Source organism: Phascolarctos cinereus, unplaced genomic scaffold, assembly GCF_003287225.1.
Source record: "Phascolarctos cinereus isolate Bilbo 61053 unplaced genomic scaffold, phaCin_HiC Scaffold_1;HRSCAF=81, whole genome shotgun sequence".
Taxonomy (NCBI): Eukaryota; Metazoa; Chordata; class Mammalia; order Diprotodontia; family Phascolarctidae; genus Phascolarctos; species Phascolarctos cinereus.
In genome coordinates this window covers 26,018,882-26,033,126 of record NW_027555514.1, presented here as the reverse complement: position 1 = coordinate 26,033,126, position 14,245 = coordinate 26,018,882, and the positions used below count along the sequence as shown (strand labels likewise).

Sequence of the window (14,245 nt, the reverse complement as noted above, 5' to 3'; positions counted from 1 at the left end):
TGATAAGGGGCAAGGTGTTTACTCCTTTCCTGGCCTGTGACCACAAGTATTCCTTTCTGTCCTGTAACTGTGAGGAGGGTTTCCTCTCCACAGCCAGTACAAGCTCCACCATGCCAGCGCTCCTCCTCACCCCAGGACTGCCACCCAGAACTGTGACCCAGATCCAAGCATGGCCAAAGCAAGAGATTCCTGCCTCAGTGCTGGCAAAGAGATCCCTGCAATCCCCCTCTGATCAGCCACTTGATTCCCCTTCAGTCTGTGGGCTGGAAGCTCAGGAGGCAGCTGCCTCCCCCCACCCCAGGGCCATGCTCTCGGGGAACTGGATCTGAGACCCCACACTCCTCTCTTAGCACTGCAGAAACAGACCTTTACCACTGATCTTCTAAGTTTTCTTTGGCATTCGTGGATTGAGGAGTCTGGAAACCACCACAGCCACCCACAATTCAGTCCTATGAGGCCTGCTCTATGTTCGCTGCGGCACACCCACGCCACACTGCACTCCGCTCCCAGCCTTGTGTGATATACCTTTTTGAGCAACCATCCAGGCTGTCTTGGGTTGGAAATTTGTTTCACTCTTTTTGTGGGTTCTGCTGCTTTAGAATTTGTTTAGAGCCATTTTTTATAGGTATTTGGAGGGGTTTGGGAGAGAGCTCAAGAAAGTCACTGCTTTCACTCCACCATCTTGGCTCTACAGAAAGAGTCTTACTCTTGACACAAAACTAAGAGAACTCATAACTTCTTTGTGCTACACCTCTCTGTGTTAATTGCATACAAGGGTGAGGGCAGTCAGATGCAGAATTAAGACAGGACAAGGATTTGAACATAGGCCTAAAATAGCCAGGATGCTTGGAGGCAGTATGGAGGCAGTATGCAAAGTAGAGAGAATATTAATGAGTGTTATTAATAATATTTTATAGACTTCTCAAAAAGTAGAATTAAAATTGTATCCAGGGTTTCCTTCTGCTCTCAAGACTAAAAATCATGAGCCGAGTGGACAGGGTAGGACAATGAAGGGGATCATTATGTGTGTCCATTCTCTTCTTTCCCCATTTTTTCCCCTCCAGCATGCACAATCGATAGACAGAGTGGTAGCTGGGAGGAGAAAAGTATAGTTTGGGAGAAGTGACCAATCTCTAAATTTCAAAAATAGAAGCTACTGTTTTGACTATATAATCAACCTTACCAGGCAGTGCCTCCCAGTGGCTACATATGAATTGCCCTGAAAAATGATCATATTACTAATGATTAAATGATTTAAGGTTAATTTCATGAGGGATTCTATGAAGAACAAATACATTATTTTAAAAATATTCTTCTAGATATAACATTTCCTCTGACCCTGAGCTCTTAACTTTTGTCCGTAATAAAAGTACACAGATGGTTCTGGAAATAACCTGTTCATTGTTTTCCTTTTTTTTTTTTTAAATGGAAACTGGTTTTATGGAATATTTCACCAAAACTGACACATTCAAAATTGAAGGGAGTTTTCTGCTTAGAACCTTTTTTTTTTAGCTATCATTAGAACATATCCAGGAAAATTCAGATTCTGAGATATTTCTTTTCACTCTCTATGATGTCTCATACATAGTAGTCACACAAGAAACATGTGGTGATTAATAATGTAAGCTTTTAGTGAAAATAAAACAATCTTATTTGAAAAATTTTCCTTTATACACATGAACAGAATCTTGATACCATATTTTAGAAAAGAATAGTTTTTCAGAGTAGCCCAACAAGAAAGAAAAGTTTTGATCTTGCAGTCACTATATGTATACACACACACACACACACACACACACACACACACACCATCTTCAAGTAACTAGATATAATCAAAAACCTCTGAGAAAAGAAAGATAAAGAAAGAAAATCAGAGAACAACTTTGAAAAACTAGACCAGATACATTATAATTGGCATCATACAAATAGCCATGCCCTATAATTCATACACTATGTGTCACTTATGTGAAGTTCCCTAGGCCATCCCCAGTGCCTGGAAAACATACCTCACTCATTTATAATTTTCTTTCTTTTAAACTTATTTCTTTTGCTTTTCCAGTTATTAATTACTTACTCTTTGCTACCTTGCCTCCAAAAAATTTTAAGAAAACAAAAACTTGTAACAAATATAAATAGTTAAGTAAGAAAAGGATCTTAAGGTAGCTTGGGTCAGGGACCTTCATACTTTCAGTCACCACTGGTCTGATCTCAGGTGAAGTCAGATTGCTTTCCCCCTGGTCTGAACTTTACAAGCTCCTAACCCTAGTTTGAGCCTAGGTTAAATAATTGCAGACTTGCTCCAGTTGGAGTTCCAGTAGATTGCTGCTTGCCCATGCCTTGTCTGCTAGCTAGAAGGCTCTGCACATTCAGAGGAAGAGAACTGCAGGTTCAGCCTGTTGTGAGTTTTTGTCTGGGGTTACTTAGCTCCTGACCCTTCCTGGGCCTGTGGGAAGAATTAGTGACTCCACAGTACTTTTTTGAAAAGGGCCTGGCCTGTGGTGGTACTCAAACAATCCAGCCAACTGACTCCAGAGTCAGAGCCACATAGCTGCTGCTTGCTTTTCTTCTTGCTCTTTACCCATACACAGACTCAAGCTTGGTCCTTACAGGTACTCCTGTAATAATATGACTCCTGTCATAATACACAGTCTCAGGCCTTGGTTTCAGTTAGTGCTGGATCCATGATCCAGCTTTTGGGTCAGAGTGACAGCTGCTAACCCGTTACTGTTCCTCTTTCCTACACAGGCTCAGTTTGAGCTAGATCCCTGAGCCCACACGTTGTTCTGATACAGAGTTACAGGCCTCAAGTCAATCCCAGTGTTGGAAGGCTCTGTGGGAGGACCTTGGAAGGCCCTCTCCAGTGGAGCAGGCCTCTGGATGTCTTCTTATCCTGAGCTTCCCTGAAAAAATGATCCACTATTGTTTCTCCTTGAATTTCCCAGTCATTACTTCTTGGTGCTCTGTCTCTGACTTTGCTGTAATAATTATATAGCTTGGTTGTAGGACTGCCTGTTTCACCATCTTTCCTATCTCCTCCAAGACTCTTCTTCCTTTAAGTCATATGTCAAGCACTATCTTCTCTGTTAAGCATTGCCTTATTCCCCATGTAAAGGTTTTTTCTCTCTTCTTGGTCTATAAATCTCCTTTGTTCCTGTGGTCTACTTTTCATCATATTTATCTATGTGCATATCCTGTTTTCCAAAGCACAATCTTGAGATCAGAGACTATCTATCTACCTATATCTATTTAGCTTATTGCTGTATCTGTTGCTATATAATACGCATCTGTACCTGAATAAGCTATCATAGCTTAAAACCGAACTAATACTTTTGGGATATTGTCTCTACATTGATAAGAGACAGTATGGTGTTGTAGAACTAATGATGATGATGATGATGATGATGATGATGATAACTGACATTTCTATAATGCTTGCTATGTGACAGACACTGTGGTAAGCACTTTACAATTATTATCTTATTTGTTCCTTACAACAGCCCTGTGATAAAGGTGCTAGTTTTGTCCTCATTTTATAGTTGAAGAAATTGAGCCAGGTAGAGGTTAAGTGACTTGCCCAGGGTCATATAGCTAGTAAATGTCTGAGACTGGATTTGGACTCAGGTCTTCTTGACTCCAGACCTGGTACTCTGTGTACTGTGATACCTCCTAGCTGTCTATAAGTGCTGCACTTAATCACGAAGACTTGGGTTCAGTTGCTATCTGGTTAATAGATATATATAAGCTTATAAATTACCATGCCTAATTTGACTTATCTCTGAAAAGGGCACAGTAATATCTGAAATAGCTCTTCACACTCAGATAAAGTACTGTATATAAGGTGCTTTGCAGGCCTTAAAGTAGTATCAAAATGCCATCTATTATCATTATTGCTATTATGTCTATTTTATATATATAGATATAGATATAGATATCTATATCTCTCTCTATATATATATACACACACATGCATGTATATATACAAATGCAAACATTTTTGCAGTGTATATAAGGACTTGGCAAAAAGGAGAAATAAACTGTCAGTTGTCTTCTAATTAAACTATTAGTAAAGATTTTTTGCTGGGAACATCTAAGTTGCAGGGATTCAGGAGTACTATTCATGCCTTATGAGTAATTTATAGATTTTGATCCTAGAATAGTTAAAGCATTTCCAGATTTTTTACCTTACCTATTCATTTACAACTTAGAAGCTTTTACCCAGATTTCATCCTTTTATTCACACATTATTGATAAGAACTCTGAGGTACCAGGAATTAGGTGATTTGTTCAGGATTATGTAGAAAACGAGTGTAAGAGGCAAGATTCTCCCATACACATCCAGAATTCTCTAGATGTCACTAAGTGCCCTAGCTTTTCTACTTTTCTTTTTCCTCTTTGTCTCTTGTAATAGGCTTTTCCCCCCTTGTGTAGTTATTCCAAAGGTACTTTATAATCATTTACGGTGCTTTTCTCCATAGGATGAGACTATCACGTACTTTGATGAGGAATCATAGATAGCTCACTCATAAGGACCATTTATTTTATGCACTCTAGATACTGTATGTGTAAAAGTAACAAGAAGTGTTTCCTTTTTATCTTTTATCTTTACTTTCGTTGATTTGAAAAATGAAATACGTTGAATTAACTTAGAGGTAACACTTTAACTCTACTACTGGTGTTTTCTCAGTTGTTTCTGAGACAGAGGACATATTAAAAGATCTGGAACAAATGCTACAGGAAGCAGGAGAGCCCGAGAAGACCTTAGGAGAGTCAGATGCCCGTGGAGATGAAATGCGTGCAGAAGGCAAGGTACTTGTGGCCCTTTGTATCATTGCTCCTGGCAGAATAGTCTCCTCAGACATTCTTCACAAGAGCAGAACTGTTTCTGCTGAGAGCTTCTAGGCTGAACATCACTTCATACATAATCAAAATTTATCTTGAATGTGGAGATCCAAAGTTTCCTGTGACCTTTAGCTGAATAATCAAATGATCATAGGATTCAGAGGTAAAAGAGGCCTTGGAGCTCATATAGATCACCCATTTCATTTTATTTTTTTAAAAAAGTTTGTATTGACATATTTTCTTTTTAAAGGACTTTTATTTTTTATTATCTGGGTTCCCTTCCCCTGCCTATGCAGGCTGGAGACATCCCTTCAGCAAATGAGAAAGGAAAAAAAAATCAGTTCAGAAAGAAAAAAGAAGAACCTAAAACATCTAGAGACTGGGTGTTCCATATGGATAGTCACCCACCTCTCCATAAAATGGTGGGAGTTGCATTTTCTTATCTCTGCCCTGGGGCCATGCTTTAAACTCTTCCATTTTAGAGAGGGGGAAACTGAGCCTCAGAGAGGTTAAGGCACTTGTCCAAGGTCACAGGGCTAGTGAGTGTCAGAAGTAGCAGGGTTGATGGAGCCTGGCGCAAGTGCAGAGTAGCTTAGGGATTTAAAAGACGTTTGGTCAGAAAAAAAGGAATGAATTATGGTATAGAAGTTCTTCTATTCCTTTGAACACTTAGGATCTTATCTGAATATTTGTAAGGGAAGTTTATACAGATATAAATTGGTAAGTTATACTTCTGTCTCTCTTCTTACTCTTCCCCTTGTTCTCCCTTTTATCAGCCACATATATACAGAGCTACTTGGGTAACTAGATAAGGGGGATTCTGTACATATAGTTTTCCTGGGCTTTATTAAAGCATTTGTCAGTCTCTTGTGCTATTCTTACGGACAAGATGGAATGATTTGGGCTAGATGGTACTGTGATGTATTTAGGTAGATCTGGAACTAGAACTGGTCAAATTGTTGGACCCAAAGAGGAATCACTTTTTGTCAACTTGTAAGGAAGGAGATCTTTAGTGAGTGGCCGTGCGGGAAGTTTCTTCGTCGAGAGTTCCCTCTAGGAATGTTATCCCAGATCAACTCCTTCCCCCCCTTCAAAAAGAAGAATTGATGATTTGGATAGAGGCGCTGATGACGTTCTTATCCCATTTGTGAACGATGCCGGTGTAGAAGGGATAGCCAACACATGGAATGACAAAGCAAAGGACCAAAAAGATCTTGAATGGCTAGATTAGGACCCTGACCCTAAAATGGGAAACTTCACAGGGAGCAATATGAAGGTTATGCACAGGTTTAAAAAATCCCCATAGACACGAGATGAGGACACGTGGCTGGATAGTTCTGTCTTAAAAGAGCCTAGGCATTTTTATGGACAACAAGCTCACTGTCAGTGAGTTAGTCATGGCATATGACAGTCAAAACATTGATGCGATCGTCAACTGCAGTGAGAAAGGCACAGAGTCTGGGCCTGGGAATGCAACGGCTCCTCTGTCCTCCATCAGGGTCAGGCCGTATTAGCAGTATTCTCTTTAGTTCTGGGCACCCCATTCAAGGATGAACTCAAATGGAGAGCGTCCAGAGGAGGGCAGCTTCAGTGGGGGAAAGGTTATGCCACATAAAGAGTGGCTGAAAGTAATGATAATGTGGCACCTGAAGAAGGGGAGCACATGTTGGCTGTCTTCATGTATTTTAAATTCTGTCATGTGAGAAAAGAATGAAAAGTTCTACTTGGGCCCCGTGGGTCAAACAAGGAGTCTCTGGGCCTATGGTCCATAGATCTGCCTCCTTCCCCCAGACCACTCAGGGGTCTACGGATAGTTATCAGGAGGGGGTGGGTCATGACTGTGGATAGGAAAATAATTATGTCTTTATTTTCACTAACCTCTAACTCTAAGGATTTCTTTCCATTATGGATTAAGAAGAAATATTAACCCATTCTGAGGAGTTCATAGGCTTCACTAGCCTACCCAAGGGGCTCATGACACAAAAAGGATTAAGAACCTCTGATATGAGGAAAATTTCCTAACAGCTAACTAAAAACAAAGTGGACTGCCTTGGGAGATTGTAGATTTCCTCCTTAGTAAAGGAATTCAAGCAAAGCCCAAATGACTTCTTGTTGGGTATGTTACGGAGAGGAGTGGGCTACATGGCCAATAGGGTCTCTTCCAGCTCTGAGTTTCTTAGAATTCTTCTACAAATAGTCTCTTCTTAGAAACTGACTCATTTGTAAATGGATAATCAGTTTAGGAATTGTGAGGTAGTAAAAAGAACACTGGATTTGGGGTCAGAGGACCTCAATTCAAATCCTCCTATGTGTAATTTTAGTGTGAGGCAACCTCTTTGGGTCTCCATTTCCTCATCTGTAAAATGAAGTTAGAAGTGGAACTGAGAGAAGAAAGGAGTGAGCGTGGCTGCCCCAGGCACTTCCTCAAAATGGAATATCTCGGAGGAACTCACCTGTCAGGGAAGAGGGCGTCAAGGCTGGAGGCATTTTTCAAGAGTGAGAAGGCTGCCTGTAAGTAAAGCATAGCATAGTTAGTGGTTTTGAGAAATTAATGGAGCTTTTAAAGGCAGGTTTAACATGACCAAAAACTAGGTTAGGCAAAGGGAGAATTGGGTTTTTAAAATAAACAATCCAGAAAGGACCAGAATGATCATTTTCAAGTCGTGAGCATGCTTGGTCTCTGGGAATGTTGTGTTTGGGATATTTTGGGTTCTAAAGTTTAGTCATTGTTAAAACAGGCCTGACTCAGGCAAGTACCCTGTTAGTTCAGGTTTCATGTGGAATGAAATGAAGCATTAATAGGTGAGCAGTTGAAAAAGGAAGTTTACTTAGCTGTAGCATAAAGATATGGTCTTATTTGTTTCCAGTGAATGGGGTTTTCCTGGCTTTCATATGGGAGCGTGTCTTGTCCACAGGGCAGGAATGGTGATTCACACAGTCTTGGAATATTCACCAAGTCTGAGGGGCCCAGACTACATACTTACATAGGTGAATCCTAGGTGACCAGGAAGCGAGGTCAACATGGCAGGATACTATCAGAAAACTGTATCAAGGGAAGTATTGAACCACTCAGGTTCTAAGAATAACACTAGCCTAATCTGTGTTGGGGTGGAAGAAAAAGGTGGGGAGAACCCTGTAGATAAATTTGGTACTATCACCTCAACGCTTCTACTTCATTTCATTGAGTTTTGAATGTTTAAGACCACAGATTACTCTCAATGGTTTTCCCTACTGGAGGGAAACAATAGCATGTATGATTTTAGCACACCCCACTGAAGCACAAACACACACACACACACACACACACACACACACACACGCAAAGACCCATCAAATAATCAAAGCTCCATTGTCTTTGGCCTGGAAATATATTGTTTTATCTCTACAATGCAGATTGGAATTCCTTATTTTGTTGCTCTTGGGCTAATTGTTGGCATTTCTTAAGCAGCAAGGCAGGACTAATGAAATGATGAGGAATTAATAAAGAAAGACCTGACCTGGCTGACCCCAAGTGGACAGTCCATATAAAAGGGTCCTGTAATTATTGACACTAAAAGAGGTGGCTTGGTGGCATGGGAAGAGCAGCAGCCTGGAGCTCAGAGGTTCCAGTTAAACTTTACTATTTAGTAACTGTGTGATCTTAGGTCACTGAACTTCTCCACATTTTCATTTCTTCCTCTGTACACATGGGGATAACAATGTCTGCCTTACCTTACAGAGTTGTTGCCAGGATTAAGTGAGATAATATAGGAGCAAATGCATCGAAAATCTGAAATGTGTTGTTGCTGATATGTTAGTGAGAATATAATGCCTACTCTCTCATTTATATAAAAATCTTTGTGAGAGACATGTATATATGAATCAAGAATATCTTCAATAAGTATTTTTGCAGGAAACAAGTTGGCTTTCACAAGCAGTATTCAATAATGGACTACATCTTTACTGTTTCACAGTTAACTGAAAGATGTGGAGAATAAAGGATCTCATTGTGCTTATTGTTTGTTGATCATGAAAAAGCATTTGCTTTGGAAGAACAAAACCATGTCTTACAGACTCTTTTGCAAAAGAAACTGCCATACATCAAAATCATTCAGGATTCCTTGGAAATTGTAACATCAGAAATAACCTTGTTAATGACCCTCTGATAGTAAATATCCAGAGTCCAATTTTTGGAAGATTGATTCACAATGGACAGTGATAGTCTCCAAATGGTCCTGTTTATGGGTTTCATCAAATCTTAGAACTTTGCAGAGTTTCCTGGAAGAGCTATGCAATCACTTATATGAAGAAGGCTAAGTGGATGGAGAATGTTAATTGCCCAAATTTCTGTATGCATTTGGATGGATTTGCTATAGAGTTAGTCCCTCAGTGTGGATGTCTGGGATACCTAGTATAAACAGACAACAAGTTGGACCCAGAGTTGAACATGATGAGTAAAAGGGTGGCTAGACAGCCTTTGGAAAATGACAAAGCTCTTCACTGATCCAAGCTTCCCAGAGAGCAAAGGCCCATCTTTTTAATTATGACATTCTGCCAATATTATGTTTTGGCAATGAGACATGGAGCAGCACTCTGTCTGGAGAATTATAAATGCTTATTATGGAGAGGTCCATAAGGAAAGGATGATGCATCCAAGTGGGCACACACAACCAATGAGGAACTCAGAAGAGCACAAGGAAAGCATCTTATCAAGGAATTCTAGCACAAGCAGAGAAGATGGGCTGGTCACATAGAAAGGATGAGGGATGACAGGTGAATGAGCAGAGTACTCCACTGGTAGCCACACGTGGTCAGAAGGAAGCGCGAAAGACCTCTAACTCTGGGTGGACTTTGATGGTGATGACTTAGGAAAATGTGCACAAGAATTGTACAGGATGGAATATGTGACTGGCTTTGAATCATTTTTGTTGGAAAGTACATGAAAACAATGAGATCACAGATCCATGAGAGGATTTTAATATTAGTAAAACATGAATTTTTGATACACAAAAGCACTGATCTAAATTGCAAATAGTTTTTTATTCTTTTTCTGAGTTAGCTTCTAAAGGAGCCTGAAAGATAGCCCATCACAAACATTAAGTGCTTACTATGTTCTAGCATTGTGTTAGGCTCTCTGAAATGAAACAATTCTTTCCCTTGACAAGATTACCTTCTTTTGGGGGAAAACAACTGGTACATGGTAAGGATATACAAAGTAAGTCCAAGGTACTATGAAGGTAAGACATTAGCACTCCCAATGATGGCAGGCTAAGCCTTGAGCATCTCTTCAGAGGTGTGAGTGAGGAGGAAGTGCATCCCAGGCATAGGGCATAGCCAGTACAAAGGCCAGAGGTGGGAGGTGGAGCATTCTATGTGGGGAACAGCAACAAGGATAGCCTGAACTCTGTGTAAACCGAAGTGATATAAAACAAGCTTGGAAAGGTAGTTAGGGACCAGTTTGTGAAGGGCTTTAAATGCCAAACAGAGGAGTTTTCATTTCTTGTTATGAGTAATAGGGAGCCACTTGGGTTTACTGAATATCAGAGTTACACAATAAGACATGTTCTTTGGGAAAATTACTTTGGCAGCTGAGTCAATCAGGCCGAGAGAAGGGAGAATTGAAGCTAATGAAGAGAGAGAGGGAGGGTGGGAGTGCAGAGGAAGAGATAGAGACAGAGAAACAGACAGTGGCAGACTGAAAGGAGGGAGAGGGGAAGAAAGGAGAGGGGTGAGAGGAGAGAGGGACAGATAAAATGGAAAATAGTCCCCAGGAAAATGCCTCGGCATTTGATGTTAACATCTCACAAATGTTTTTCCCTTAATACTTCTCCAGGCCACATCAAGATCATTGTGAGTCCTTAACCCCAGCCACTAAAAAGGCTGTATAGTGACAAGAGGTTTTGTCTTTACTAGTAATGGCTTTAAAATTATTCACACTAATCTAAAAGAGAAATCTTCAAGGTCATTCATGACATTGTTTACAAAGATAAAACCAAGGTAAAAAATTCCCGTGATAAAAAATCTTGCATTTCTAATATACCTTATTAAAATATTAGAATTGGGAGAAAGGCTGCTCTCACATTATCAGCCTTTGCTGTTCACATCCAAGAAGCTTTAGCATGTGTCTCTGAGGCCGTGTGGAAGAGTTGGGGTGAGTCTGTGATATGACTAGGGCTTGTTTTTTGAGACTTGCACACTCCTTCATCCCCAGCACACCAGCAATAGCAACAGTTCATATTGACATAGCTCTTCATTTTGCTTCATAAACTGTAAAGCTCATTATATAGATGTCATTGCTGTTATTTCTCACTGCCTCCCTGTGTTGGGTTTTTATCCCCATGTACCAACATGGACGCTAAAACTCTGAAAGTTTGCATGGTTTCCTCAGTCAAAGCTGTATCTTCCCAGTTCACACCTAGGGTTTTCTCCCACAGTCCACAATGTTGCATTGGATTTTTTTTTCACATAGTTGCCAGTGCATAGTTTAGGTCTAGGGAAGTTTTGTGTGGGGCTTGTAAACTGTGTGTGTTGTTATTCTCTTCAGGTATCTCTGTGCAACACAGAAACTTCAGAAGAAATCCTTTGTGAAAACCAGTGTGAAGAAGATTGTCTTATAATTGATGGAGTGCCCTTCAGAACTGGAGAATGTATTGAGAGTATAACTGACAAGTTTAAAGAAATAGATGCTTTGATGTCTGAGTTTTAGACCAGCATGTAAATGACTAAAAATTATCTATTCATGTGGCTATCATTTTCATATGACTAAAGTATTTAAAATATAAGGTCCAAGAGGTAAAAGCAATACAGAAATGATACATTTATTTATTTAAAATTTATTACTTGACTATGGCAATCAAATGATGTCCATGTGAATACTTAAGACGAAAGTGAATAAAAAATTTAACTCTTTGTTTTGATCTGTCCTCATATATTTAAATATTTACCATAAAACTACTTAAAATAACAAATATTACAATTACAGATGGGAATAATGGACATTCATAGAGTACCTTAAAACTTGTTAAGTGCTTTCCAAACATTAGCTTACTTGGGTCCCTCAAAAACCTGGCAGGTATTGGAGATATTATTCTTTCCATTTTACAGATGATAAAACTGAGGCTCAGATAGAGTAAGTGACTTACCCATGGTCACAGAGCTCATGGATATCAAAAGTAAAATTAAACCCCATGTCTTTATTACTGTGAGCTCTATATTACATCCACTGCACCAGCCTATTGTCAATTTATGTGGATACTTCATTCAAATATATACTATCAAGACCTGGGAACTAACTCACTTTTGCTATTTTCATTCTTCACTTACAATAAAACTTTGTGGGAAACCTCTGATGGTGGTATAACCTGTCTGTAGCTTAGTAGAGTAGTTGCAGACAGTGGCTTGAGATGCATAGAGGTTAGATGACTTAGGCTGGGTTGACAGCTATCAGACTCAGAATTTGAACCCAGGTCTTCCTAACTCCAAGTCTTATACTCTGTCCACCAAGTCACTGCTGCCTCATTATTGATTTGTTATGTATATTATATATATATATATATATATATATATATATTTTAGTGTGATTCAATAATTGCTAAAATCTTTGAGTAAAAAGGAAAACATATACAAAATAAATATAGTCATGGATTTTAAAAGGGTTTTAGAGCCTGATGTCCTTTTGTGTTTGTTTAATTTTTTTTATTATAAACTAAACAAACAACACTGTCATTTCTCTATGCAAAGAGCGTAAAGAAGACAGATGAATGGGAAATCGTGACCCTCTGTTAGGTCCAGCTCATTTTTAAAAGTGTACACTTTAACATAGGTTACAGACACTGTTTTGCTTATCTGTGTTCCTTTCTGAATTTCCTTTTGCTTTCTTCTGTATTTTAAAAATGTTTCATTTTTATGCTTCCGTTTTTATTACAATCACTATCCCCACTCTTCTTCCACAATCTCCTCCCTTCTAAAGTAAAAGTCCTCCTTTGTAACAACCATGTAGGTGTGTATTTCAGCAAAGCACATTCATACATTGGCTGTATCTCATTATGTCTCCTTGTATAAACCAGGGGTGGGGAACCTGTGGCCTTGAGGCCGCATGCGGCCCTCGAGGTCCTCAGGTGCTGCCCTTCCACCGAATCCACACTTCACAGACCAAGTCCACTTCGTAAAAATATTTGTTTGGTCAAACATGGACTCAGTCAAAAGGCTGCGCTCAAGAACATAGAAGGTCACATGTGGCCTTGAGGCCACAGGCTGCCCGCCTCAAACTGTTACCGTAGTTCGGCTCACTTGACTCAACAGGTGATGCACTGGTTCGTGTAAGTCTTCTGAAAATGCCCTGTTTTTGTCCTTTCGTCATTTGTTAAAAACTCGACAATACATTGCATTTGTGTGACATACGTTGTTAGTATTCCCCAATGTTTGCGTGCCTTCATTGTTTCCAGTTCTTTGCTCTACCAGAAAATTCTGCTACCTGAACCCGTGGGTTCTTTTTCTCTCTGTTTAATCTCTTTGGGACATATACACACACATGTACAGATGTGGAGGTATATATATATATGTGTATACAAACAGATGTATATAGGTATACACACATATGTATGTATGTATGTGCATGTGTATATACCCATATGTTTTAGGAATGAATGGTTCCAAATCCATTTTGAAAATTGTTGGGTACTTTTTGAGTTCATAGTTAGCACAAAACACTGGATAAATGGCTCATAATATATTCTTCTTGGTAGAGAAGGGCAGTGGTTGGTGACGGTGGTGACCAAGGATTGGGTTCCCAGGCCTCAGCTAGAAAGAAAACAGCTCCGGCTGCCCTGTTCAAGTGCCCTTGTGCCTTGTCTCAAACTAAGAGCTTTCTTGGGCCTACTGCACACTGAAAGCTGGAACAAAGGGACACAAGGCAATGTATGTGTCTGGGTTGACCACAGATGTTTATGAGAAGTAGGATTATGTTGGTCATTTGTAATTTATACCAGAAGAAAGGAACATGCTTAGAAATTGGTTCCAGCCAAGCCCAGATGAAGCAGAGAGAAGGAGCAAGGGAAAGAAGGACCATCGGTTCCTCCATATTCCCTGCAAAGTGCTGGCGTCCTAGCCAGCCATTCAAGAAGCCACAGTCAGAAAGTCTCTTACCTTGTTGCTTGTCTCTTCAGCTCTTGCTTCTCCCTGAGAGTCTGTGGAAAGAAGCCCGATGAGCTGCTGTTACAAAACATTTTTGTTCTTGTTGCTCCCACACTGCTGGTGCCCTGCTGCTCCGAGAAGCCTCCTCCCTTCTCCTCTTGATGTTTCTCTTCCAACTTAAGTATCTATCCCCAAGCCATGTGATATTTCCTTGCCTTGAAAAATGAGAAAAAAACTCCAAATTTTGGCAGTCTGTATAGCTAGGCCATTCCTCCCCTTGTATGGGACCTCCTAG

General features: G+C 39.9%; 1 protein-coding gene across 2 annotated transcripts in view; it reads left to right on the top strand.

Moving 5' to 3' along the window:
- The window catches only part of ZCWPW2 (zinc finger CW-type and PWWP domain containing 2), a 150,290-nt gene extending 138,563 nt beyond the window's left edge, over positions 1 to 11,727 (top strand). For both annotated transcript variants that reach the window (XM_078151292.1, XM_078151294.1), the window contains exons 8-9: positions 4,685 to 4,806; positions 11,363 to 11,727. In XM_078151292.1, the coding sequence (XP_078007418.1) occupies positions 4,685 to 4,806; positions 11,363 to 11,524 (284 nt within the window). In that variant the 3' untranslated portion in view covers positions 11,525 to 11,727. The remainder of the gene's footprint in view (positions 1 to 4,684; positions 4,807 to 11,362) is intronic.
- Positions 11,728 to 14,245: the final 2,518 nt, after the last annotated feature.